Raw genomic sequence first — 27,231 nt, 5'->3', positions numbered from 1 at the left:
GAACCTAGCCTCTTTTACTTAGGCGCTGGTGACATCCTGCTGAGGTTGCCACAATGTAGGGCTGCCTTTCAAGAGGGTTTGGAAACTTGAGCTGGAGCAGAACGTGGTTTGGGGCCAGATGGTCAGAACATGCAACCCAGAGCTAGACCTACACAGCTATTTTTAAGAAAAAACGCTCTGAAAATAAACCCCAGGAGATTTCCCCTCTTTTTTCCTTTTTCTTTTTACTCACTATGATGCAGAAGGTGAGCTCGTCTTTGTGGGGGAAGGTGACATATCCCACATTCGATTGCACAAGCGCCTTGGTTGTTAGAGTTGCTGCCTTCATAAAGCTCTTCTTCAAAGCCTCGTTCTGAAAGGAGAAGGGATTTTATAAAATTGAGTTTGAATCAAAATCACAAGGAAGCATAAAGCCACACTGACCCTAACCCTAATTCTAATCCTTACCCTAACACTAACCCAATCCAAAAATTAACCCTAACCCAGAAATGGTCTTGTTAGATAGTTAAATTCATGGTAAATTGCTGTTTTAGGGTTTCTTTAAAAAAAGTCTGGAAAGAATTAATCCATTTTGCATTACTTTCTATGGGAAAGCGTGCCTTGGTTTGGAACGCTTTGGTTTCAGAATGGATTAAGTTTGAGAACCAAGGTACCACTGTAATGCCCCATCTGGTCCTAAGGGTGGAGTCAGTATACACCCCAGTCTACAACCCTTCGGTGGATGAAGCCAGAGACCCTGCCCTAGGGCACAGTCTGAAGGCATGGGGTGCAAGGACCTTGACGGAGCTCAGGAGCTCTGCTCAGTGCCTGGATGGTGACCACAGGGGAAATGGAGTCGTATGACAGGAGAAAGGCAGGATATACCGTATTTTTTTCGTGTATAAGACACCCCCTATTTTGGGGGACTCCAAATTAAGAAAATGGGGGAAGGATTGCCCAGAGTTGCTGAGCTTTTTTGGGGGAGGATTACCCACAGTTGTTCAGCTATTTGGGGGAGGGGATTCCAAAAATTGCTCACCCGCTGGACCTATGCTGCCACTCACACACGTCGCAAACCTACCTATTGTCTGTCCCTCGCCGGCAGAAACCGCCAATCGCCTTCCCAATTTCCGCAGCGACAGCCAGTCAACACCACCCCTTGCCGCAGCCACCAATAACACGCACAATAGCCGCTGACTATCTCCGGCTTGCAGCGGCAACCAATCCCATGTCCCCCCTATGCACTATCTGTGTATAAGATGACCCTCATTTTTAAACATCATTTTTTAATAATAATAAAAAAAACACCTCGTCTTATACACGGAAAAGTATGGTATAGCTGAGAGAACAAACAACAGGAGTCCGTGTGATAATCAGAGCCATACCTTCCTGCTGTTCTGGAATTGGAAGAGGAGCTCCTCTGTGATAAGGTCTATGAAAAAGGGGAGGTCATCCTGCCGCGCCCCGAATGCCATTTGCCCGCAGCAAAGGATGACGGTGATACTGGCATTTGTCTTGCTAGTATTCTGGAGGGAAAGGATGGGGAAAGTGAGTTTGGGAACCTTAAGTGCAATTGGAGACAAATCACCATTTAGTTGGGACCTTTTAGCAGCTGCGAAAATATTAGTAGTCAGTAAGTTGTTGTGCGAAAGGTGGAGGGCACAAGGAGAAGGGGACAAGCTCTCTAAGCTACCAGCATGAGTTTGACCAAGCTGCGGGAGGCAGTGGAAGACAGGAGTGCCTGGCGTGCTCTGGTCCAGGGGGTCACGAAGAGTCGGAAACGACTAAACGACTAAGCAACAACAACAAGTTGTTGTGCAGACTTACAAATTTTGTATTTTTTTTTCCTCCAGGAAACTCAAGCTGCTGGCAAGCCAGGGCTCCCCCACCCTATATATGTGCATCAGGTTCTTCCTGCCTAAATGTAGAGCCTAACATTTGACTCTATTGAATTTCATTTTGTTAGTCTGGGCCCAGTTCTCCAATCTGTTAAGGTTATCTTGAATCCCGATTCTGTCTTCTGTGGCATTGGCTACCCTTCCCAGTTTGGTGTCATCTGCAAATTTGATGAGCATCCCCTCAATTCCTTCATCCAAGTCATTTATTTTAAAAAAACGTGGAACAACAACGGGTCCAGGACAGAACCCTGTGACACCCCACTGGTCACTTTTTCCCCAGGATGACGAGGAACCATGAAGGTGTTCTCTTTGGGTTTGGTCAGTCAACCAGGGAGAAAGTGCAGGACAGTGTAGGGTAGACTGACCACTGGTGCTTTTTTCCATGGGAGCTGCTTTTTTAAAATTAAAATGAACCGGGTGGATCTGCTCATCTTCTCCATAGTGAGGGTTGGGAAATTTACTTGGTCATTTCCCAACTCACAGCAAAAATCCAGGGGTACCACACTCCTGGGTTTCATTTCTCTTGGATGGCAGAGCACAAGAGAGTTCAGGGCTGCGTTCAGATGTAACAATAAACCAGAGGGCATCAACATAGGTTGGCCTCTAGCTCCCATCAGCCTCAGCCAGCATGGCCAGTGGTCAGGAGGGATGGGAGTTGCAGTCTGTAGCATCTGAAGGGCCCCATTTTGGTTACCTCTGTGATAAACTATGGTTTATTATTGTGTGAATGAGCCTTGGACTCATTGGCTCCTGCTCCCTTCTCCTCTAGCACAGTTGCAAAACGGAGACCAGAAGCTTGAGGGAAGTTAACTGAAAGTGGAAGGAAAAGGTTCTGATCTCCTTCCAGCTGGGTTGGAGAATTGGAGAGTCGGGGGCACATGACCCCAAGGCCCCCTCAGGTTATGGAACTGTTAGATCCGCACGCAGTTACTATGCCTTTGTAATAATTCGCTTAATTGACAAATACATGGAGGTGAACACAGAGAGTGACACTCAACTATGCTTTGCTTCAAGTAGACCTGTCGAAATGAATGGGCCTAACTTAGTCATCTTCATTAAATTCAATGGGTCTACTCTAGAACATAGTTGAATGGGGCCAGCAGGCACTCCCGTAAGCAGAAGAACCCTTGCACAAGAGCAACTTGGGCAGCTGCCCTGCCCTGGGATGCAGCTGAAACCTCTCCCCTCTTTCTCTCTGCCTCTCCCAGCCTGCCGCCTGCCTTCTCTCTTGGGTTCTGCTCCCTCCCCTCAGTTGGAGAGGTGTCTCCTCTTCCAAACTCTAAGAGGTTCTTCATTCAAAGCTTTCTGAAAGCAGAACACTCTCCCTTGGGAGGATGTGGACTCTCCTTCGTTGGAGGTTGGATGGCCATCTCTTGGGGATGCTTGAGCTGAGATTCCTGCATCGGAGGGGGTTGGACTAGATGACCCTTGGGGGTCCCCCATTAGCTTCCACTATTGAAGAAATGCCAACCAACCATCTGACAACCAACCTAAAAACAGGGGTCAGTGTACTTTGGGGGATGACCAATGGTTACTAACGAATCCGTTTGACTGACTGAGCCACGGGATCAGATCAGATCTAGGATCTGGAGCCACAGAGATAGGACTGCTGGAGCCCACTTCAGAAGGATGACTGAGACATACCCACAGAGGAAGCTGTCTGGCTTCCATACTGAGAGGATGAGCAGATCCAATTGCCATTTTGGAATGGTAAGGATCCCATCCCTTGAAAAAGAGCATATTTGGAAATGGGGCAGGATTCGTTCTTTTCCAACGCAGCTCTGTTTTACTAGATCAGAGGAACCCAGAGGCTGCTTCACGTGCTTTGGTGTGGATGTAAATAGCCGCTAAGGATCCAATTTGCCAGGACCTTTGTCTAACCATTGGCCATGCTGTCAGGGGCTGATGGGAGTTCCAATTCAAAACACACGGATGGGGAAGGGGCACTAGGCTGGGGATGGCTGACCTACACTCTTGCTGCGCTCCTTCCTCACTTCACACCCTTACCTCAGACGTCTCAGTCGTCCTTGCAATGGCTGCGCGGCCAAAATCCCGCACTGCCATCAGCGCCTGGGAAATATGGGTGCTTGAAGCCACACCGATAGCCTCAGAAATTCCCTAGGGAGAATGAGGCACGTCAAACATGTCGTTTTCTTGATTGCAATTAGTGATAATAATAATAATAATAAATTTTATTTATATCCCGCCCTCCCCAGCCAAAGCCGGGCTTAGGGCAGCTAACAACAACAAAAAAGTACATTCTTGTCAGAGCTGCCTCTAGGTCCCAGCTCACAGAGGACCAACGCCAGCCGGTGGTAATGTACAAAAGTCTTTATTGAAGTTCAGTTTCCATTTACAAGCCGCAGCGTGCAGCTCTACGTCTAGAACCTAGACCGGCGAAGCTCCGTCTGAGTCTCCACCTCCTGTACACCAGTTTAAGACTCTAGCCTTACTCCACCTCTTCCGTTGTTCTTTCCTCCTCTGGGTCCTTCTGCCCCCAGGGGTCTCCTCCTTTCTGGACTCTTCTGACGCTGACCCCCCTGACTCTTGTCCCTCTTTCCGGCGGGCTTTAGGACCTGGCTCCCTATCCGGGCTACCTGCTGTGCCGCTCGCCTGTACATTTGAACTTGGCGCGCACGCCCAGCCTCCAACCTTCCTCTCGACCGTTTCCGCGCTCTCCGATGGAGGCGTGGTCAATCCTGACTCATCTCCTCTCGCTGGTGGTGAGCAGCCTGATCCCGATACCTGGGACTCCTCCCCCCCACTGCGCTCTGGTGGGGAAGCTGGTCCTGATTTCCAACTGCTGCTCTCTGAGTCCCCTCTGGCCCCTTCTTCCTGGGGTGTCCGCCTAGGCACCCCCCTTGCCCTGGCCATGGGCGCCCCCTTCTGTGAATCTTCCGATTCGCTGGAGAGACTCAGGGAATCCCTCGGACCACTGTCATCGCCTACGCTCCCCTCGGATTCCTCCCCCTCGCTCTCCATTTCCTCCCTCTCCTGTGCCTCTGCTCCTGAGCCCCTGACAATTCTAAAAACATTTCATTATAAAAATTAATTAAAATCAATTAAAATGAAATTGATGGCAACCATTAAGCTAAGCTGATCATGAGGGATGGAGGATAAATGTGATTCTGTAAGCAGATTGCTGCAAAATGTGGGGAACCAAATTTAAGAATGGAGAAATGAGACACTTAGAGAACCAATTTGAACAGATCCTTTCATCCCGGATAATAATAGGGGTGGTTTGAAGAACGATATTTCTGTGGATTCTGATGTGAACTGACCAGACCACACCTCCCAGACTCATGTGCAGCTTGCAACGCAAGGATGCCTTGCATTCTGACATTTTCAAATCTTGTATACAGTTCTTGGCTTCCTTAAACACCCAACCACATTAAAATGCATCATTTATTCCCTGGAAGTATTTGTAATCCACCCCTCACCCAAAGGCGCCAGAGCAGGAATATGCACCATCTAAACCAGGGTGCTCCAATTTCTCATACCAAGTGGGCCACAAGAGTATTTCAGCACAGAACCTGTGGGCCACACACTGACTTGTTGTGTGGGAGAGGGGAGCAAGGCCAAAATTTGACACACACGCCCCGGCCCGCATGCTGCCTTCCCAAAGGTAGGCAGGTGAGGCACTGGGTTTTGGGAAGAAGGCATGAGGCTCTGGTGGGACCTAGCGCCTTCCCACCTTCTTGCCAAAGGTGGGAAAGAGTTAACTGAGGACTCTAGGACCCTGACAGATCACACCTGCCTCCTTCCCCAGGCCCAGCACCTCCTTACCCAGCTTTGGGAAGGCGGTGCAAGGCCTACAGGTGTGTAGGGGTGCCTCCAAGGTTGCTGAGGGCTGCCAAGAAAGGCATTGAGGGCCACTTGTTGGCTGCTCTGATCTAACCCAAAACTAAACAAATCTGCCCAGATATTTAAAATAAATATAACATTCTGGGTACAGAATGCTGCAGCGAGGCTCCTCACGAGGTCTCTGCCATGGGAGCATATTCACCCAGTGCTTTTCAAGCTGCACTGGCTCCCGGTGGAGTACAGGGTCAGATTTAAGGTGCTGCTTCTGACCTTTAAAGCCCTTCATGGCCTAGGACCCTCGTACCTACGGGACCGCCTCTCCTGGTATGCCCCACGGAGAGCCTCAAGGTCCATAAATAACAACACCCTAGTGGTCCCAGGCCCTAAAGAAGTTAGATTGGCTTCAACCAGAGCCAGGGCCTTTTCAACACTGGCTCCGGCCTGGTGGAATGCTCTGCCTCATGAGACCAGGGCTCTGCAGGATCTGATTTCTTTCCGCAGGGCCTGTAAGACAGAGTTATTCCGCCTGGCCTTTGGCTTGGAGCCAATTTGATTCCCTCCCTCTCTTTTTTTCCTTTCTTTTCCTTCTCCTCCTGCGATGAGGCTACATTTTAATATTTTAATGTTCCATTATTTTAATGTTGTATTTTATTTTTGTTTTTAAGTTGTAATCATTCATCTTGTTTTTATTATTGCTTGTAAGCCGCTCTGAGCCCGGCCTTGGCTGGGGAGGGCGGGGTATAAATAAAAAATTATTATTATTATTATTATTATTATTATTATTATTATTATTATATCTGAATGCTGAAAAGCGGTTCCTCCTGTAAGGGGCTTTGAGGGGGTGACTGGGTGGGCACGAAATCCTTGGAGGAAGGAAGGTCACGAGCAGAGACCAATCCGGAAATCAGGACAGAGGGCTGGTGGGGTCTGTGGGGTAATGTCAGGGACTGGCTGGATGAATAAGAGTGGGGGACCCTGGATTGTGGTGGTGGGACACTGGGGAGCAGCCTGGGGAGGCACTTGAAGCAGGAGGGTTCAGAAGGAGGAGGCTCTTCCAGGACACGGCTGGAGGTGGAGAGTCTCCATGTGAGCACAGTCCCAGTCCCGCTGGCTCTCCTCCCCCCTGACATCCCACACATTCACTCACCTCTCTGTCTGCTTCCTCTTCGAGAGGCAACGTCAGGAGTAAGTGCAGGTACTGGTGGACTGTCTCTGCGCTCCTGGAATCCCGCAGCTTGAGTCCATAGTATCTATAGAGGGCGTTCTAAGGGTTGGGGAAGGTTTGGGTGAGTCACAGGGAGGAGACCCCACCAGCTACATCAACTGCTTTTGGAAAACCAAAGAATTTCAATTTTAATGTCTGAAAATGTCGGGTAATACTGAATAATAATAATAGATTGCAAGTACTAGGCAATTGTTTTAATGATTTGTATGCAATTTTACACATCTTCTGAATTCCCAAGTCATGTTACAACTCTTTAAAGGTAAAGGTAAAGGGACCCCTGACAATTAAGTCCAGTCGCAAATGACTCTGGGCTTAAAGCTCATCTCGCTTTAAGGCCGAGGGAGCCGGCATTTGTCCGCTTCCGCAGACAGTTTCTCCAGGTCATGTGGCCAGCATGACTAAGCCGCTTCTGGCGAAACCAGAGCAGCACACAGAAACGCCGTTTACCTTCCAGCCGGAGCAGTACTGGCTTTGGCTGGGGAGGGTGGGATATAAATAAATTATTATTATTATTATTATTATTATTATTATTATTATTATTATTATTATTTACTTGCACTGTGTGCTTTTGAACTGCTTGGTGGGTAGGAGCTGGGACCGAACAACGGGAGCTCACCCTGTCGCAGGGATTCGAACCACCGACCTTCCGATTGGCAAGCCCAAGCGGCACAGTGGTTTAACCCACAGCGCCACCCGCGTCCCTATTACAACTCTTTAGTACTCCTCATTTGGGGAATTTGAAAGTTGACAAGTTCAGCATGTCCTAATTGCTCTGCCTCCACTGTTGGAGGCAGGAATGCTTCTGAATACCAGTTGCTGGAAACCACAGGAAGGGGAGAGGGCTCTGTGTTCGAATTCTGCTTTCCAGTTTCCCATGGGCATCTGGTTGGCCACTATGAGATAAGGATGCTGGACTGTGCAGGCTGCTGGTCTAACCCAGCAGCCTCGTCTTTCATTCTCATGACACACTTTTGTCCTGGATACGCTGACCCTAGGCTCTTCCCGCTTTTTAAGAGAACTAATACCTGCACCCACAGCCTCTTACGGGTTTCCCCACCCTCCCCCCACGACTGAAATTGGGAGAGGGTTTTTCTTTTGTGGCACCCCACAGTAATGTGATTGGCTGTCACTGGTTTAAAACGGAAGCCTGTCCAATAGTGGTGGAGTGGTGTAGATGAGTGTGGAGTCTTCTTTTGCCTCCAGGAGCAGGTACTCTGTCTGATTATATGAACTGCTTCTGTAGATATTTGTATATATATTTAGCTCACAATAATGAATACTGCACTAAAGAACCCGGGACTCTGAGCATTCTGCTAAAAGCGCTGTGAGGAATTTGTGACAGGGTTATGGGCCCAGCACGCTTCCGCTGCGCATGAGTACAGGTGGCAGTTATCTAGCCGTGGGTGCTGGAGGGGAGCTGCAGGGATGGAGCAGTCCAGAGCTGGCGTGTTGCTGGAGAAGCTGATGGCAACAAACTACAGGATCTGGTCAGTCCGCATGCAACACTTCCTCAAGCGTGAGGGCCTGTGGAAAGTGGTGGAAGATCCACTGCAGCCCCCTGAGGAGGATGAAAAGGATGAGAAAGCCTTGGCTACGATCATCCTTGGAGTGGACGACAGCCAGCTAATCTATGTAGCTGATAAGGTGACGGCAAGTGAGGCGTGGAATGCGCTCAAGGCTGTCCATGTGCGAGAGACAGCTGGCTCGCTGATAACACTGACCAGGAGAACGTACCGGTGTCAGAAGACACCGGGGGACTCCCTGGTGAACCACCTAAAATTCCTAACAGGCTGTTTCCAGGAGCTAGTCTTAAGAGGGAGGCCTGTGGGGGAAGAGGACAAAGTCTTTATAGTCCTGAGTTCCCTTGATGACAGCTATGATATGCTGGTCAATTCCCTCGAGTCGGTAGAGACTGATAAGCTGACTCTGGAATACGTTACCGGACGGTTGTATGCAGAGGAGAACAGGTGTTCAGAGCGAAAGATGACCTCAGCCCAGCTGTTGCAGCATCCCAGAGGGAACAACAACCGGGAAGAGCAGAGGTGTCGGGAGCCGGAGAACCAACCAGGAGGAGCTGCTGCAGACCAGCTGGTGGTCAACAAAGTAAAAAGGTGTTTTTGCTGCAAGTCCAGTGGACATCTGCTTTGGGACTGCCCAAGGAAACAACAAAAACAGCAGAAGCACAGGAGGCAGCAGAGAGAGTCTAACGCTTGGGTGTCTGCAGATGGCCAAGAAAATGAAGAGCTGTGGGTTCTGGACAGCGGAGCTTCTCAAACTTTTTGTAAAAGAAAAGCATTGCTAACTGATGCTAGGGCTTCAAACAAAACCATGTAAGTCTTGCCTCAGGCCAGAAAGCTAATATAGCCTGTGAGGGGGAGATTGTGTTCCCACAGCTGGGACACACATTCAGGAATGTGTTGTGTGTGCCTAGTTTGCAAAACAATCTCCTGAGTATTCCTGACTTAGCAAAAGCAGGCTTTGAAGTAAACTTTGTGGGAGATCAGTGCCAGATAAAGCAAAATGGGGCAGTATTGGCAAATGCTAACCTTAGAACTAATATGTATGTACTGCAGTGTGAGTCTAAGGTTGCGAATGTGCAAAATGTCCCGACCCATGATATGTGTATTCATCTGCTGCACAGGCGTCTGGCTCATGCCAGCTTTAAGGTGCTGAACAAAACATTGGAGTTGTGTGGGGCGATGAAAAACATTAAAAGTTGTGATAATTACTTAGACTGTGATATCTGCAAGGAGGTTAAAAGCAGGGCTTGCCCAGTAGCAAGAGCAAGCCAGAGAGAAACAAACAAACAAACAAAAAACCACTGGAGTTGGTTCATGCTGATGTAACTGGTCCTTTTCCACCAAGTGTCTCCTGTAACAAGTATTGTTTGATCCTAGTGGATGACTATTCTAGATTTGGCTGGGTCTATCCATTAAAGCAAAAATCTGATGTTGCCCAAACTTTGAAGTTCTGGGTAAGAAGGATAGAAAGACAACTTGGCCAAAAGGTGTGCTCTATTCAGACAGACAGGGGAGGAGAATTTATGGCAAGCTCCCTAAGAAACTGGTTGCGATCCCAAGGGATTAAACATAGGCTTACCAATGTGGCGACTCCTCAGGAGAATGGAGTAGCAGAGCGTAGGAGAGGTGTCTTGCAGACACAATTGAAAGCATTGTTGGCAGATGCAAATCTTCCAATTAAATACTGGGCTGAGAGTATTAAGACAGTGAATTATATTGGAAATTGTTTGTGGTCTATAAGATTCTCTATAACAAAAGTCCCAGTTTGCAACATTTGAGAATCTTTGGGACAAAGGCATGGGTTGACATACCTGTAAAAAAACTGAAGAAAAGGTGGGAAAAGGGCACAGCAGTTGCTATTTCTTGGGTATGAAAGCGGTACGAAAGCCTACAGGTTTGAAGATGATAAAAATCTTTTGAGTTATAGTTGGTCAGCCAGCTTTAATGAGCAAAGAAATTGGTCCAAGATACATGCAAACCTGCTGCCAGAAAAAGTTTTACTGCCAAGCGTACCTGATAAGGCCGTTGAAAGAAAGTTAAGAATTGGCAGCTCTCCCAGAGAAATTGAAAGGGAGGAGGTAAAGACTGAGCATTTTTCTCCAGCTGCTAGCATGGGGGGGGGGGGAGAAAGTGCAACAGGGACAGGAGGAGGTAAATCTCCAGAGTCAATCCACCCCAAAAGCAGTCCTGAAGGTAGCCCAGGGGGTGAGATTAATGAACCAAGGAGGTCTGAAAGAAGTAATAAAGGCCAACCTCCAGCCCGTTATGGGTTCCCAGCCACCATAAACCAGGTTTGTGTAACTGAGCCAGCAAACTTTGAAGAAGTGCAAGAGTTACCTACTCTAGAGAAAGAGGTGTGGTTAAAGGCAATGCAGGCAGAGTATAACTCTGCTAAATAACAATGTGTTTTTACCTACTGAGGAAATTTCACCCCTCCCATATCCAAGAATCTGCTGATGTTCTCTGCTGATTCTCCAGAGAGGAGGGGGCGGTTTTTGCTCTCTATTTATTCCGCTCCAGCCTCACATCAAAGTGTTGGAGAGAGAGACTGAGTGTTAGAGAGAGATCGTGTGTATAGATAAGGTTGCTGCTAAGAGCAGCTGCAGACACTCAGTGCAGTTCAGCATTCATTTTCGTTTAGACCTCATTTAGCTCCGTATATAGTTGTGTATTATAGTTGTAGATAGAATAAAGAAGATATTCTACAGAGCTGTTCTCCGAGTCGTTTATGCTCTGCTGTACTCTGCTATACTCTGCTGTGCGACAACTGTCTTCTTGTGGAAGTGAATCTGGTGCTCACAACTCAAAGCTATGAGTCCACAGCACTTTGACCTGTTCCTGTGCAGAAGGTGGTCTCTGGAAGTGCTACCCAGCTCACCTAGCTCAGCTGGGGCTGAAGTGGATGAGTCTAGTTGGTGACACTGGCTCAAGGGCAATGCTGACACCTACAGAATTGCCTGAAGGTAAAAAGCCCATAAGCTGTAAGTGGGTTTTTAAAGTGAAAAAGCTGGCTGATGGTAGTTGTCAGAGGAAAGCCAGGCTGGTTGCAAGGGGCTTTACACAAAGGAAAATGATACATTATGATGAAGTGTTTGCCCCAAGAGCAAAGGCTGAAACAGTAAAATCAGTTTTAGCAATGGCAAGTCTGAGGGGGTTAAAAGTTAATCATTTTGATGTTGCCTCAGCATATCTAAATGCTCCTATTGACGCTGAGGTGTATTTACAGCAAATACCAGGTTATGAGCTGGAAAAAGACAGCATGGTGTTAAAGCTGCAAAGGGCACTATATGGTTTACACCAAAGTGCACGTCTATGGCATGAATGCATAGACACAACTTTGAAAAAAATGGGATTCAAACAAAGCCTGGCTGATTCCTGTTTATATTCAGCAATGGTGCAAGGAAGCGTTTGTTATTTACTTCTGTATGTTGATGATATCTGTCTAATAACAACTGCACTAAAACAAGGGTCTTGGTTTATAAACAGCCTAGGTAACAAATACAACCTGAAGTATTTGGGAGAGATTCAGAATTACTTAGGAGTAGAGGTTCAGAGAAATGAAGAGGGCGTCTACTCTCTGAGTCAGAAGGAAAAAATCGAAAAGTTACTGAAGACATATGGAATGGAGAGGGCAAATGAGGTTGACACTCCCATAACTAAACAGTACAAAAATGAACCAGAAGGACAAAAATGTGAGAATGCAACTGTGTTTCATTCTTTGTTAGGTTTCCTGTTATATTTAAGTTGCTGGACGAGACCCGACATAACATTGGCAGTGCACATGTTAAGCCAAAGAAGTACAGACCTGGCTCAGAGAGACTGGGTAGCACTTAAAAGAATCCTAAGGTATCTGAAAGGCACAAAAGATTACAAACTGGTGCTGGATACAGGATATGATCAGCAAGTGTATGCATATACTGATGCCAGCTGGGGAGACAGAGAAAATGGAAAGTCTACCACTGGCTATGCCACATATATTTGAAATGCCCTGGTTCAGTGGAAATCCCAGAAACAAACATTTGTTGCCACAAGTACTTGTGAAGCAGAGTACTCAGCCATAAGCGAATGTGTGTCACAAGTAGAGTGGTTTGCTTGCCTAACAAAAGAGCTTGGAATACGTTCTGAAATGCCAATCTCTGTGCTCAGTGACAACCTGGCTGCACAACAGCTTGCTAACCAACAGAACTTTAAGAGCAAGAGCAAACATATTGCTATAAGATACGGAAATGTGAAAAATGCTTTGGAAAGAAATGTGTTCAAGGTACAGCACTGTAACACAAAATGTAATGTGGCAGATTTGTATACAAAATGTTTGGATGCTCCTAAATTTCGAGACCTAAGAGAATTATTAGGTCTCAAGCCTTTGACTTAAGGAGGAGTGTTGGGATTCACAGGATGCTGTGCAAGTAAGTCTGCAGGCTTCAGTTTGCAACAGGCTGATGTGAAGGAATGGGTTTCCCAAACCCAAAACTGACTACAGATAGGTAGCCGTGTTGGTCTGCCATAGTCAAAACAAAAAAAATTCCTTCCAGTAGCACCTTAAAGACCAACTAAGTCAGTTCTTGGTATGAGCTTTCGTGTGCATGCACACTTCTTCAGATACACTGTTATCTGAAGAAGTGTGCATGCACACGAAAGCTCATACCAAGAACTGACTTGGTCTTTAAGGTGCTACTGGAAGGAATTTTTTTTGCCAAAACTGACTGTGAAGGCAGTTTGAAAACTGAACCAAAATCCCTATTTTTCCTTAGCTAAAATCCATTAACTTGAGCTCTGAGTCAATGTATAAACAAAAACCCGGCTGTGCTCGAAGCTCTCTCCCTTATCAGTCTGTGGCGGCAATGAGTGACCTTGCCAAGTTCCAGTAGAGCAGGGATGATGCGTGTGTGCCTTATCTTATGTGCTGACCACAAAAGACGCACAGACCCAATCTGGAAACAGCACCAGAGCGTGTTCCCGGAGATTATGACCTATTCCTCCCAGATAAGAGTAGGAAGAGGAAGATCCTTTTATGGTCAGAAGTACAGAAAGGAACACCCTTTTATGGTTAAGAATACCAGAGCAAGAACATATGTGATGTCAACCTGCGTACATAGGCTGATGTGGTTGGAAGGAGGGAGAGGGTGCCTGGAGGATATATATACTGCATGAAACTTGTCATTTCTTTGGACTTGCTGTGGACTTGATCACGCAAGTACCTTCTGCTATCCGGAGAGGAGAATAAACTCTTTCTTTTCTTTGAATCAACCTCGGTGTCATTTGGCTTCCTTCCTCCTGTCCCGGAGCAACGCAGGCCCAATCAGTGAACTCCAATAAGGCTACAGATCCAACACTATCTGTGGAAGTGCTGGGTCAGAATGATGCAGCAGTAATGTGATTGGCTGTCACCGGTTTAAAAGGGAAGCCTGTCCAATAGTGGTGGAGTGGTGTAGATGAGTGTGGAGTCTTCTTTTGCCTCAAGGTGCAGGTACTCTGTCTGATTAGATGAACTGCTTCTGTAGATATTTGTATATATATTGAGCTCACAATAATGAATACTGCACTAAAGAACCTGGGACTCTGAGCATTCTGCTAAAAGCGCCGTGAGGAATTCGCAACAAGGACTTACCTTGTTGTGTCCAGGCTTGGATGTCTTCTGCTGGGAATAAAATGAAGAAAAGTGTCATTTTTTGTCTAGAGAACAGTTGCCAATCTATCTGCCACTTGTCTTCTCTAAAAAAAACCCCACATGCCTAGAAATAGACTTCTTGAAAAAATCATTTGGAGTAAAATCTATTGCAATCAATTATTATTCTTTTTTAAAGTAACACTCCAAAGAAGATTAAATAAATCCTCCGGACTGGGAGACACACCATTCATTGTTTCCTGCCATGAACACACATGAAACACTCTTTGTTTCCTGCCATGAACAAACAGAATCTAGGCATTGTGGCTATTACTATTATTTATTAAATTTCTGTACTGCCCTTCATCCGAAGATCACAGGGCGGTTTACAATATAAAAACTCAAAAATACATACCATAATAACAAACAGACAGTACCACTCCCAGTATGATTATTTATTAAATTTTCTGTTGCATAAAGTATTTGCTTGCCTGCTCTGCCAAATGCCCAGGCCTGGCAAATTAACTGCTCTTGAGAGCGAAGAGGAAATATTGGCCATATTTGGCACAATACAGTCACAAAAACTTTTACTGCACAATATCGGGTTCTGAAACGTTCCCAGATATAGGGAACGATCAGTTGCAAAAGTTAAAGGGAAAAAATGCAACATTTCCTGGGTTCCAAGTCACCCCACCAAATCAAGTTCATGGATTGGTTCTTCTTCCGGTCTACAGATCCTGCACTGGTCGCCTTCTCTGCTTTCCCAAATTTGCCTGGTCCTCTTTTCAAGCCCCCAGACTGGCGGCCACCACTCCTTCTCACCAGGGGAAAGTCGTCTCTTGCATCTGCAAATAGGACCTTCCTCCAAGCTGGGCTCCCAATAGTTCAGGCCTAGGCAAACACGGCCCTCCAGCTGTTTGGGGACTCCAATGCCCATCACCCCTGACCCGCTGGTCCTGTTAGCTAGGGATGATGGGAGCTGTAGTCCCAAAAGGGCTGGAGGGCTGAGTTTGCCTTTGCCTGTGATAGTTCATGGCAGTTCCCCTCAACTTGAACCCTTCTACATGCTCCCACCAGCCCCAGGCAGCATATGGCCCAGAACATTTAGAGGGCACCAGGTTGGGAAATCCTGGTTCACGCTGCACAACATCAGACCAGGGCGGATAAAAATCAATGACCCAATTTTTTTATTTTTATTTTTTAAATGGATTTCTTTGATTTAAATCACATTTTTTAAAAAAATAAATTGGATTTCTAAAATAAAATGCTTTTGGAGGAAAAATATTTCGAAATATATTTTTCTTTTTAAATTGCATTATAGTCCAACGGCTATTCACTGGGAAGTAAGGATTTATTTTAATTTTTTCATATATGCTAAAATTCATTCTAAGAATTTTTTTTAAAAAAATGTTTAACCACATCAGTTAACAAACATGGATATATATATGCTATAATGTTATTGTTTTAGTTAAATAAATTGTTTAAATTCTTATTAAGGAAATGATTATTTTTCTCCTTCCAATAAGGTACAGCAGAAAAGTTGTCCAAATATACAGTGGTACCTCAGGTTAAGGACTTAATTTGTTCCGGAGGTCTGTTCTTAACCTGGAACTGTTCTTAACCTGAAGCACCACTGTTAGAGGTATCGGTTGGTTGCTTGAGAGCAATCAGGAAATATGGCTCAAGAGTCTGTTTTCCAGCTTTCTTCTTAGTGATCAAAACCTTTAGAATGCAGAGCGCCTCTATTCCGTGTCTTGCTCATTCATGGGCAGAATCTGAGAGTGGGCAGCCCTTCAACCTTCCCCAGCAGAGTAATTTATTTATTTAAATGATATTTTATTAAATTTCACAAAATTAACAACAATAAAATCACAAAAAACCAACAAACACATACAACAACAAAAAATACCAACAAAAAGACAAAAAACAAAAACAAAAAAAACATATTCAAGATTTAAAAAACAACAACTGTTTCAAATTAATAACCTTCCAAATCTTATTTTCCTTGCTTCCACCCGCTTTCCTTTCATGTATTCCATTTTAAAATTGGTTCAGCAATTATCATATTATTCAAATTCATTTTTTATCCTTCCCTTTATACTCTTATTTATCTTAATCACTGGAACCCCTTCATTTCATTTACAATGCCCTTAACCAGCAGAGTAATTTATTGGCGCCCAGTCTGCGCCTCCCCTCTCTGCGTGGAAACCTACTGCGCAAGGAAGGCTTGGGTAATGGGGGACCCCCCTCCTCCCCGCTTTGCTCAGGCAAGGTGTCCTGGCACCGCCTTGCCTCCTCCGACCCCTGCATCTCCTCTCCTTCCTCCGCTGAGGAAGTGCTGCTTCCCACGATCTTTGGGGGCTCTCTGTAATCCACCCGGCTTTTCCCCTCTCGCCCCTGAGCCGATGGCAGTTCTTAACCCGAGGTACTATTTCTGGGTTAGCGGAGTCTGTAACCTGAAGCGTATGTAACCTGAAGCGTCTGTACACAGTTAACTTATTATACCCCACAATAATTTCATAATTATCTATCTATGCATTCCTAACAGTATAACAAAATCAGTAGTAAAAACTACTCTGGAAATTTATTATTCCCAAAATGAAACCTTCATCTGGTTGTAAATATTAAGATTATACAAGCAAGAATGTAAAAATATGTTTTTAATTGATTTGATTTCAATCAAATCCACCCTGCATCACACACACCTGGGGAGGTGGCTGGAGGTGTTGGAGGATGGTGTCCAAAATCTCCCTTTCATCCATCATCTCCAAGGCTTCTCTGACGGTTCTTCCTCCCAGGATCTTCTTACCCATCCACAAGTACTCGAAGTTTTCATCAGAGAGTTCTTCAGAAAGAGAGAGAGAGAGAGAGAGAGAGAGAGAGAGGTGAGTAAATGAGGCGGATGTGTTTCTTTGTGGCTGATAAGCTGCTCTCCCTGTGCAAAGGTCAGAGGGGGCAGGGTTTCTGTTGAGGTAGGTGATTAGCTGTGGGAGGAGCGTATCAGAGCTTGTAGGGCATCTTTTAGATTTAGGGGAGCTAGTCTCAAACATTTGTTGGGGGAGACCTAGGTTTTTTTTGGGGGGGGAGTTATTTGTCCTGTCTTCATGCTTTTTATGATGGAGGACCGCTGTAGTCACCCCCAACGACACGTTCTCAAGATGGAGGGTGAGGGAACAGCTGCAGTCACCTGCGGTTCCTGCGCAATGTTTGCCATCTTGCCAAAGGTTGCAGGCAGCTTTACCTGCAGCAATTGCATGTTGATTACCCTCTTAAAAGACAAAGTCCAGCAACTGGAGGAACGTGTAGCTACACTCCAAAGAATTAGAGAGCTGGAGCTCTTCTTGAAAGCAACAGAGCACACCGTCTCCACCAAGGAGGAGACAGGGGACTCCCCTGAGAAGGAGGCTAGTTCACCAACACAGGAGCCAGATATATGGAGAAACGTTCGCTCTGATTGTTTAGAAATACACAATCGCTTTGAGGCCCTCTCCCCTAGCATGGAAGACGAAGAACAGACTCAATTTGAGGATTTCTCCCTCATTACAGTCGATCAGGTATATGAAGACGAGCAGCAAAGTCAGTCCTCAGGGAATGTGCAGGCGACCTTGGAACGGACAGCTCACAGAAGAACCCCGACCAGACCTAAGAGGAGGCGTGTAGTGGTGATAGGGGATTGCCTACTAAGGGGAACAGAAGCAGTGATCTGTGGGCCTGACAAGATGTCTCGGGAAGTGTGCTGTCTCCCCGGGGCTAAGATCCAAGATGTAACTGAACGACTGCAAGGAATCATAAAACCCACTGACAAATACCCCTTCCTCTTGGTTCATGTAGGAACCAATGACACTGCAAGCAATAGCCTCCAGAAGATCAAAAGAGACTACGAGGCTCTGGGCAGGAAATTAAAGCAATTAAATGCACAAATTGTCATCTCATCTGTCCTCCCAGTTGAACGACGTGGCCCAGGGAGAGAGGGAAAAATAGTGGAAGTGAACAACTGGCTTCGAAAAAGGTGTAAACAGGAACGGTTTGGATTCTTAGATCACGGACTGCAGTTTCTTAAAGATGGACTTCTGGCAAGCGATGGGCTCCACCTCACAACGGTTGGGAGGAATGTTTTTGCCAAAAATCTCAGAAACCTCATCAGGAAGGCTTTAAACTGACTAATGTGGGGGAGGGAGACAGTGCTCCTGAAGTTAGGAGTCTATCAATTGATGAAGATGATCATCCCAATGTCATAGATCAAATGGAGCAAACAGCACACAGACCTAGTGGTGGGAGGAAAAAATCCTTAAATAAGAGACACGGGGGAATGATTAATGGACTTCAATGTCTGTACACTAATGCGCAAAGCATGGGAAATAAACAAGATGAGCTTGAGCTCTTGGTACAGCAAACTAAATATGACATAATATGCATCACTGAAACCTGGTGGGATAAGTCCCACGATTGGAATGTAATAATGGAGGGATACAATCTATTTCAGAGAAACAGACCAGACAGGAAAGGAGGAGGAGTGGCGTTATATGTCAGGGATGTGTATACCTGTGAAGAGATCCAAGATTTAGAACATCAAAGCCAAAGTGAAAGCATTTGGGTCAAAATAAAGGGAGAGAAGAATAACAGTGACCTCATTGTGGGAGTTTACTATAGATCCCCAAGCCAAAGGGAGGACATAGATGATGCCTTCCTGGAACAGATGGCCAAGCATGCAAAAGGAAGGGAGATAGTAGTAATGGGGGACTTCAATTACCCGGATATTTGTTGGATGTCAAACTCAGCCAAGAGCATAAGGTCAAACAGATTCGTCACTGGCCTTGCAGACAACTTTATTGTCCAGAAAGTGGGAGAAGCAACAAGAGGAACAGCCATTTTAGATCTGGTCCTAACCAATGTTGATGACCTGGTTAGTGGGGTAGAAGTGGAAGGATCATTAGGCGCAAGTGATCATGCTCTTCTGAAGTTTACTATACAGCGGAAAGGAGCAGCCAAGCATACTAGGACTCAATTTCTTGACTTTAAGAAAGCCGACTTCATAAAACTTAGGGAAGTGCTGGGTGAGATCCCATGGACAGTAGTACTAAAAGGAAAGGGAGTTCATGATGGCTGGGAGTTTGTTAAGAGGGAGATAGTAAAAGCACAACTTCAGGCAATACCAATGAGACGGAAACATGGAAGGTGCCTAAAGAAGCCAGGGTGGCTATCTAAAGAACTTTTAACTGAGTTAAGATTAAAAAAGGATGTGTACAAAAAATGGAAAAGGGGGGAAACCACCAAAGAGGAATTCAAACAAATAGTCAGCACGTGTAGACACAAAGTCAGAAAAGCTAAAGCACAGAATGAACTCAGGCTTGCTAGAGAGGTTAAAAGCAACAAAAAAGGCTTTTATGGGTATGTTCGTAGCAAAAGGAAGAACAAAGAAACAGTGGGGTCACTCAGAGGAGAAGATGGTGAAATGCAAACAGGGGACACAGAAAGGGCTGAACTCCTCAATGCCTTCTTTGCCTCAGTCTTCTTCGATAAAGAAAACAATGCCCGACCTGAAGAATTTGGAGCAAATGATTCAGCAGAGGAAACACAACCCAGAATAACTAAGGAGATAGTACAAGAATACTTGGCTAGTTTAGATGTATTCAAGTCTCCAGGGCCAGATGAACTGCATCCAAGAGTATTAAAAGAACTGGCAGATGTGATCTCAGAACCACTGGCAGTCATCTTTGAGAATTCCTGGAGAACAGGCGAAGTCCTGGAGGACTGGAGGAGGGCAAATGTTGTCCCTATTTTCAAAAAGGGGAAAAGAGAGGACCCAAATAATTACCGCCCAGTGAGTCTGACATCAATACCAGGGAAGATTCTGGAGCAGATCATTAAGCAAACAGTCTGTGAGCACCTAGAAAGGAATGCTGTGATCACCAATAGTCAGCATGGATTTCTGAAAAATAAGTCATGTCAGAATAACCTGATTTTGTTTTTTGACAGAATTACAAGCCTGGTAGATGAAGGGAACGCAGTGGATGTAGCCTACCCTGATTTCAGCAAGGCATTTGACAAGGTGCCCCATGATATTCTTGTAAAGAAGCTGGTAAAATGCGGTCTTGACTATGCTACCACTCAGTGGATTTGTAACTGGCTGACTGACCGAACCCAAAGGGTGCTCATCAATGGTTCCTCTTCATCCTGGAGAAGAGTGACTAGTGGGGTGCCACAGGGTTGTGTCTTGGGCCCGGTCTTATTCAACATCTTTATCAACGACTTGGATGATGGACTCAAGGGCATCCTGATCAAATTTGCAGATGACACCAAACCGGGAGGGGTGGCTAACACCCCAGAGGACAGGATCACACTTCAAAATGACCTTGACAGATTAGAGAACTGGGCCAAACCAAACAAGATGAATTTTAACAGGGAGAAATGTAAAGTATTGCACTTGGGCAAAAAAATAATGAGAGGCACAAATACAAGATGGGTGACACCTGGCTTGAGAGTAGTACAAGTGAAAAGGATCTAGGAGTCTTGGTTGACCACAAACTTGACATGAGCCAACAGTGTGACGCGGCAGCTAAAAAAGCCAATGCAATTCTGGGCTGCATCAATAGGAGTATAGCATCTAGATCAAGGGAAGTAATAGTGCCACTGTATTCTGCTCTGGTCAGACCTCACCTGGAGTACTGTGTCCAGTTCTGGGCACCACAGTTCAAGAAGGACACTGACAAACTGGAACGTGTCCAGAGGAGGGCAACCAAAATGGTCAAAGGCCTGGAAACGATGCCTTATAAGGAACGGCTAAGGGAGCTGGGCATGTTTAGCCTGGAGAAGAGGAGGTTAAGGGGTGATATGATAGCCATGTTCAAATATATAAAAGGATGTCACATAAAGGAGGGAGAAAGGTTGTTTTCTGCTGCTCCAGAGAAGCGGACACGGAGCAATGGATCCAAACTACAAGAAAGAAGATTCCACCTAAACATTAGGAAGAACTTCCTGACAGTAAGAGCTGTTGGACAGTGGAATTTGCTGCCAAGGAGTGTGGTGGAGTCTCCTTCTTTGGAGGTCTTTAAGCAGAGGCTTGACAACCATATGTCAGGAGTGCTCTGATGGTGTTTCCTGCTTGGCAGGGGGTTGGACTCGATGGCCCTTGTGGTCTCTTCCAACTCTATGATTCTATGATTCTATGATAGGTACCGTATTTTTCCATGTATAACACACCCCCATATATAAGACGCCCCCTATTTTTGGGCACTCAAAATTTAGAAAATGGGGGCAGATTGCCAAGAGTTGTTAAGCTTTTTTGGGGAGGGGTTGCCCAGAGTGGTTGAGCTTTATTTGGGGGGAGGGAGCCATTAATCAAATTGCACAATTGCAGGCATCAACCACCAAGTCACCTATCGTCTGCCAGTCGACAACAGCCCTTTCCACAGCAAAGAAATCATGGCTGGGAATCTCTTCCTGGTGGCTACAACCAAGCGCCCGTCCCCCCTCAGCACTCCCCCTGTAGAAGAGGAGCCCCAATTTGACACTTGATTTGGGGGGTAAAAAACCTCGTCTTATACACGAGAAAAGACGGCAAGTTCTTTCTCAGGGGGCTTCTCGCCTGTTGCAATGAGCGGGTGCATGCCATATCTGAACAGGGATCATAGAACTGTAGCGTCTGAAGGGACCTGCGGGGTCACCTAGTCCAACCCCCAGCAATGCAGAACAGGGGCAGCCACCCGGAAGTCCCTGCTCCATGTTACATGCCTCTTAACAAGGGGGGTGAGGTGGGGGCGACTTCCACCCAGCCATCAAGGAAACCAAGAGAGACCCCGACCTTGTATCATAATAATAATAATTTATTATTTATACTCCGCCCATCTGGCTGAGTTTCCCCAGCCACTCTGGGCGGCTCCCAATCAAGTATTAAAAACAATACAGCGTTAAATGTTAAAAACCTCCCTAAACAGGGCTGCCTTCAGATATCTTTTAAAGATAGGGTAGCTACTTATTTCCTTCACATCTGAAGGGAGGGTATTCCACAGGGTGGGCGCCACTACCGAGAAGGCCCTCTGACTGGTTCCCTGTAACCTTACTTCTCGCAATGAGGGAACCACCAGAAGGCCCTCGGCGCTGGATCTCAGTGTCCTGGCTGAACGATGGGGTGGAGAGGCTCCTTCAGGTATACTGGACCGAGGCCGTTTAGGGCTTTAACACTTTGAATTGTGCCCGAAAACGTACTGGGAGCCAATGCAGATCTCTCAGAACCAGTGTTATGTGGTCCCGGCGGCCGCTCCCAGTCACCAGTCTAGCTGCCGCATTCTGGATTAATTGCAGTTTCTGGGTCACCGTCAAACGTAGCCCCACGTAGAGCGCGTTGCAGTAGTCCAAGTGGGAGATAACTAGAGCATGCACCACTCTGGTGAGACAGTCCATGGGCAGGGAGGGTCTCAGCCTGCGTACCAGGTGGAGTTGGTAGACAGCTGCCCTGGATACAGAAGTAACCTGCGCCTCCATGGACAGCTGTGAGTCCAAAGTGACTCCCAGTCTGCGCACCTGGTCTTTCAGGGGCACAGTTACCCCATTTAGGACCAGGGAATCCCCCACACCCACCCGCCCCCTGTCCCCCAAAAACAGGACTTCAGTCTTGTCAGGATTCAACCTCAAACTGTTAGCCACCATCCATCATCCAACCGCCTCCAGGCACTCACACCGGACCTTCACCGGTTCTGATTTAAAGGAGAGGTAGAGCTGGGTGTCATCTGCATACTGATGAACACCCAGCCCAACCCCCCTGATGATATCTCCCAGCAGCTTCATATAGATATTAAAAAGCATGGGGGAGAGGACGGAACCCTGAGGCACCCCAAAAGTGAGAGCCCAGGGGTCTGAACACTCATTCCCCAACACGGCCCAGGAGAAAGGAGCGGAACCACCGTATAACAGTGCCCCCAGCTCCCAGCCCCTCTAGACGGTCCAGAAGGATGTTATGGTCGGACTTCCGGGTTGGCGCCATCGTTTGATGGTGGATTCCCCCTGAGCTCCGGAGGGAATCGGCTCTGCAGAGGTCGAGTCTTACCGCTGCGGCGACGCGGGGACCCTTAAAATCACAGGCGTAGAAGCCTGTGAGTGTAGTGACTCAGCGGGCACCATTTGTGCCCCCCCAATCCGTGAAGGAGCCTTTTTAAAGGCTTCGGAACGGGGACGGGGTGTGGCGCGGTGCTGAGAGTACTCCTTCATCTGCGGAGCCATTATCGGAGAGCGCTGACTTTTTCCTTGGAACATTTGGACTTTAAAACATCAACCCGTGAGTAATACGGAAATTGGAATCTTAAAGAAAAATTTTGCGGATCAGGAACGAGCGGGGAAGGGTTAAAAAGGAAGTCCACCCCCCCTCTTTGTAAACAATTTAAAGCAAAGGACCTGCTAGCTAAGGTCGAGAGAATCTTTTCTTTTTTTAGTAAAAGACTTTAATTTCACAGTTTTGACATTATAAGAATTTTTGCTGGAGGATTAAAAGATTAATTTTGGGAGCTGAAGTTTCACCCCCCCCCCCGGACCCGGGAATGTCCCACGAGAGAGCCTGTTGATGAAAGACTGGAAAGTTTGACAGCTGTCAAGTTGGCTGTCGAGACGGAAAAGGAGAACCTAGTCTCTGTTGCTTCTGTTGTTTAATTTGTAATAATTTGTTGAAAATAAGGAAGGGCTGATACAAAATAACCTGACTTTTGGACTTGAGCTGAAAGGAATACTAAGGAACTAAAATCCCCCTAGAGGGGTTTAGTGACTTTACAGGAATGGCTGGAGGAAGGAAAATCCAGGCTGAATTGGACAGAGCATTTGTTCTCTTGGGAAAGTTACGAGGCCAATCTGATGTTTTGGCTATGAATGTTACAGCTCTGGATTCAGCAGTAAAGAACATTGTGGAACCTGATAAGGACTTGAAACAAGGAGCCTATCCAATTGAACAAATAGAGAAAACGGAGAGCTTTGACAATATGGAGCAGGTGACAGATGATGTCCCTGAAGAAAAGGAAGGAGGAGCTGAAACTGTGCAGAAGTTAAAGGAGAGTAACATTTTGAAGCCTGACATGATGACAAAAAAAGGAAAATAAAAATCTGATGTGGAGAGCCTGGCCTGAATTGGAGGTGGAAGTTGGAGCCTGGGGGACATTTGGACCTGAAAGGAGTATAAAACGAGATTTGAAGTACCCCATAAGCTTTATCACTAAAAATAGAGGTCTGGCTGGTAGAAATATGGATCCTGTTGGGCCGGAGTTTCTTCGAGATTTGGATCCTGTTGGGCTGGAGCTTCTTCAAGATTTGGAGTTTAACATAAAAGACTACCAAAAAGATCGGCAGAGAGGAACTGAGAGAGAATTGAGAGCCTCGGACGTGAGATCTCCAGGCTAAACAGTATATTGAGACTGATGGATTTTTGTTGAGGACTGAAACCGGGAAAAGGGTGGGTGGAGTCTTGGAATCCAAAGGGTATATAAATATAGTTTGTTTTATTTTTACTTTGCTTTGTTATTGGTATGGAAATTGGGAAAGACGTGGAAGGGAAATTTTGGTCGACTTTAGGAAAAACGTTTAAAATGTTTAAGAAAAAATAATGAGGTATAAATATTGATGTGTAAATTTGGTTAAGTTAAAATTGATTTTTTTAAAAATGGCTAAATTAAATGAAAATAAGGTTGGTAAATATAAATTGAGGAAATGGAAGAAAGAAGAAAAATAAAATAACAATATGTAAGAATAAATTAAATTAAGTTAAAATGGAGAAGTAAATTAAGGATTTGCTGAGCCAATAATTTAAATTGGAATACAAGAAGGGGAGGTGTGAGGAGGTCTGAGAAACAAGTTAAAAGAAAATAAGTATTTGAACTTTCAGGTGTTTTTAATTGTTTTTATTTTGAAGTTTTGTATTTTTGTATTTTTTCTTTTTGTTTATTTTTATCTTTGTTGTTATATGTGTTGTTCTTTTTTGAAAATGCTAATAAATATTCATTTAAAAAAAACAACCGAAGGATGTTATGGTCGATGGTGTCAAAGGCCGCTGAGAGATCCAGCAGAACTAGGAAACAGCTCTCACCTTTGTCCCTAGCCCGCCAGAGATCATCGACCATGGTGAGGCCTGAATCCCGATTGGAAGGGATCCAAATGGTCTGCATCCTCCAGGAGTGCTTGGAGTTGTTCGGCAACCACCCGCTCAATCACCTTGCCCAAGAATGGTAAATTTGAGACTGGGCGATAGTTGGCCAAATTGGCTGGGTCTAAAGATGTTTTTTTAAGAAGCGATTTAATGACCGCCTCTTTCAGTGGGTCTGGGAAGGCTCCCTCACAGAGAGAAGCATTCACCACCCCGCAGAGCCCATCACCCAGCCTTTCCTGGCTTGCTTTTATCAGCCAAGATGGGCAAGGATCAAGGAGACAGGTGGTCGGTTTCACTTGTCCAAGCAGCCTGTCTACATCCTCGGAGGTAACAGATTGGAATTGATCCCATGTAACAGGACTAGACAGAACTCTAGCACTCTCCCGCCCTGGCCCTGCTCCCACCTTGGAGTCTACCTCCTTCTGAATCTGAGTGACTTTATCTGCAAAAAACTTTGCAAAAGCATTGCAGGAGATCTTGGGGTCCCTACCAGGCCCCGGTGGTGCAGGTGGTTCCGATAGATTGCAAACCACCTGAAAAAGTCTCCTGCTGCTGTTTTCTGCAGATGCAATGGAGGCGGTGAAGAAGGCCCTCTTTGCCGTCGCCATTGCCTCTTGGTAGGCTCGACATTGAGCTCTAGCCCGTGTCCGGTCTGATTCAGAGTGAGTTTTCCGCCACCAGCGCTCTAGCCGTCTCAACTATTGTTTCATCGCCCTCAGCTCTGGGGAAAACCACGGAGCTGTCCGGGCTCCATGCAATCGGAGAGGGCGCTTCGGAGCCAGACAGTCAATAGCCCTGGTTAACTCCGCATTCAAACGGAATCAGCCAAGAGGCCATCAACTTGGGATAAAACATCCCCTACCACTCTCTGGAAACCAGTTGGATCCATTAAGTAGCGGGGGCGGACCATCCGAATCGGTCCCACCTCCCTGCAGAGGGGAAGGGTCACAGAGAAGTCCAGTTGCACCAGGAAGTGGTCTGACCATGGCACTTCTTTTGTTTCGCTTTTAGTTAGTGTCAGATCACCAACATCTGTAGAGGTAAACACCAAGTCTAAGGCCAAGGGGAACCCAAGAGGGATCTGGTTCTGCCTACTCACCTGGGAGCGCTGGCCCAGAGTCCTCGAGGCTCTTCTTTTTTGAGGGCCGCTGCTGGCTTGGGTCTTGCTTGCTGGTCTGGGGCTTCACCAGCCCTGGCAAGACTAGGGGTCTTGCCTCTGCCGGTCTGGCCCCTGCCGCTGATGTGGACGGCTTCACCAATGCCGGCAGTAGGGCAGGGGCCTCGTCCTCGTATGAGGGATAGATCTTGTTTTTCTTTTTTCTTTTTAGAAAAAAAGCCATCCTGCAAGATGCAAAAAGATTAGGAATTATTGGGGAATGATATATAATGAATTGAAAAAAACTGTTTAAAAAGACTTTTGTTAAGAAACCAGAAGCATTCCTTCTAGGAATTTTAGACCAAGATGTAAAAAAAGAAAATTGGAAATTATTTATGCAACAACAGCGGCAAGAATTTTATTAGCGCAAACTTGGAAGACAGAAGAAATACCAACGAAAGAACAATGGCAAGGGAAACATGGAATATGCAGAACCGGCAAAACTAACAGAAAAATTACATGAAAAGGACAACAAAGACTTTAAAAGAGAATGGGAACCATTTACAACATATATGAAGAGGCAACATAAAGAAATGGACTCATTGGCAGGGTTTGAGTGAACAATCACAACTGTCTACAACAAAAAATAAGACTATGTGCATTGAGGAAATTTTGGAGAAACATCAAATACGCAAGGTGAACAATAGGGAAATAAAACAAAATGTGAGTATGAGGGAAGTCCAGGGGAGGAGGGTCAAAATATGAAAAATTGTTAAAGATATAGTGTTAGAAGTAGAATCCATGGAAAAATCAATAAAAAATTATTTTTTTTATAAAAAAAATAGAATATCTGGATAAGAAATTGTCATTTTTAGGTAATCTATTAAGACTGGAATATGATATTCCAGTTTTGATTGCTGGAAATTTAGCAATTGGGAAATATTATCCTGGAAGTATTTGGTATTGTATTTTTATTTGTAAACAT

At 45.8% G+C, this 27,231-nt stretch overlaps 1 protein-coding gene across 1 annotated transcript in view; it reads right to left on the bottom strand.

Annotated features, from left to right (window-relative positions):
* LOC309375524 (maestro heat-like repeat family member 5) overlaps positions 1-26,896 on the bottom strand; it is a 48,433-nt gene extending 21,537 nt beyond the window's left edge. The window contains exons 1-7 of the mRNA XM_081921315.1: positions 26,250-26,896; positions 16,737-16,876; positions 14,035-14,064; positions 6,829-6,945; positions 3,885-3,995; positions 1,365-1,505; positions 233-352 (exon numbers count right to left, since the gene is read on the bottom strand). Of these exons, the coding sequence (XP_081777441.1) occupies positions 233-352; positions 1,365-1,505; positions 3,885-3,995; positions 6,829-6,945; positions 14,035-14,064; positions 16,737-16,876; positions 26,250-26,490 (900 nt within the window). The 5' untranslated portion in view covers positions 26,491-26,896. The remainder of the gene's footprint in view (positions 1-232; positions 353-1,364; positions 1,506-3,884; positions 3,996-6,828; positions 6,946-14,034; positions 14,065-16,736; positions 16,877-26,249) is intronic.
* Between the last annotated feature and the right edge of the window lie 335 nt (positions 26,897-27,231).

Source organism: Podarcis melisellensis (assembly GCF_964234715.1).
Source record: "Podarcis melisellensis genome assembly, chromosome: 8".
NCBI classification, from domain to species: Eukaryota; Metazoa; Chordata; class Lepidosauria; order Squamata; family Lacertidae; genus Podarcis; species Podarcis melisellensis.
Note: the sequence above shows the minus strand (reverse complement) of the source record. Positions and strands in the feature narration are given on the sequence as shown.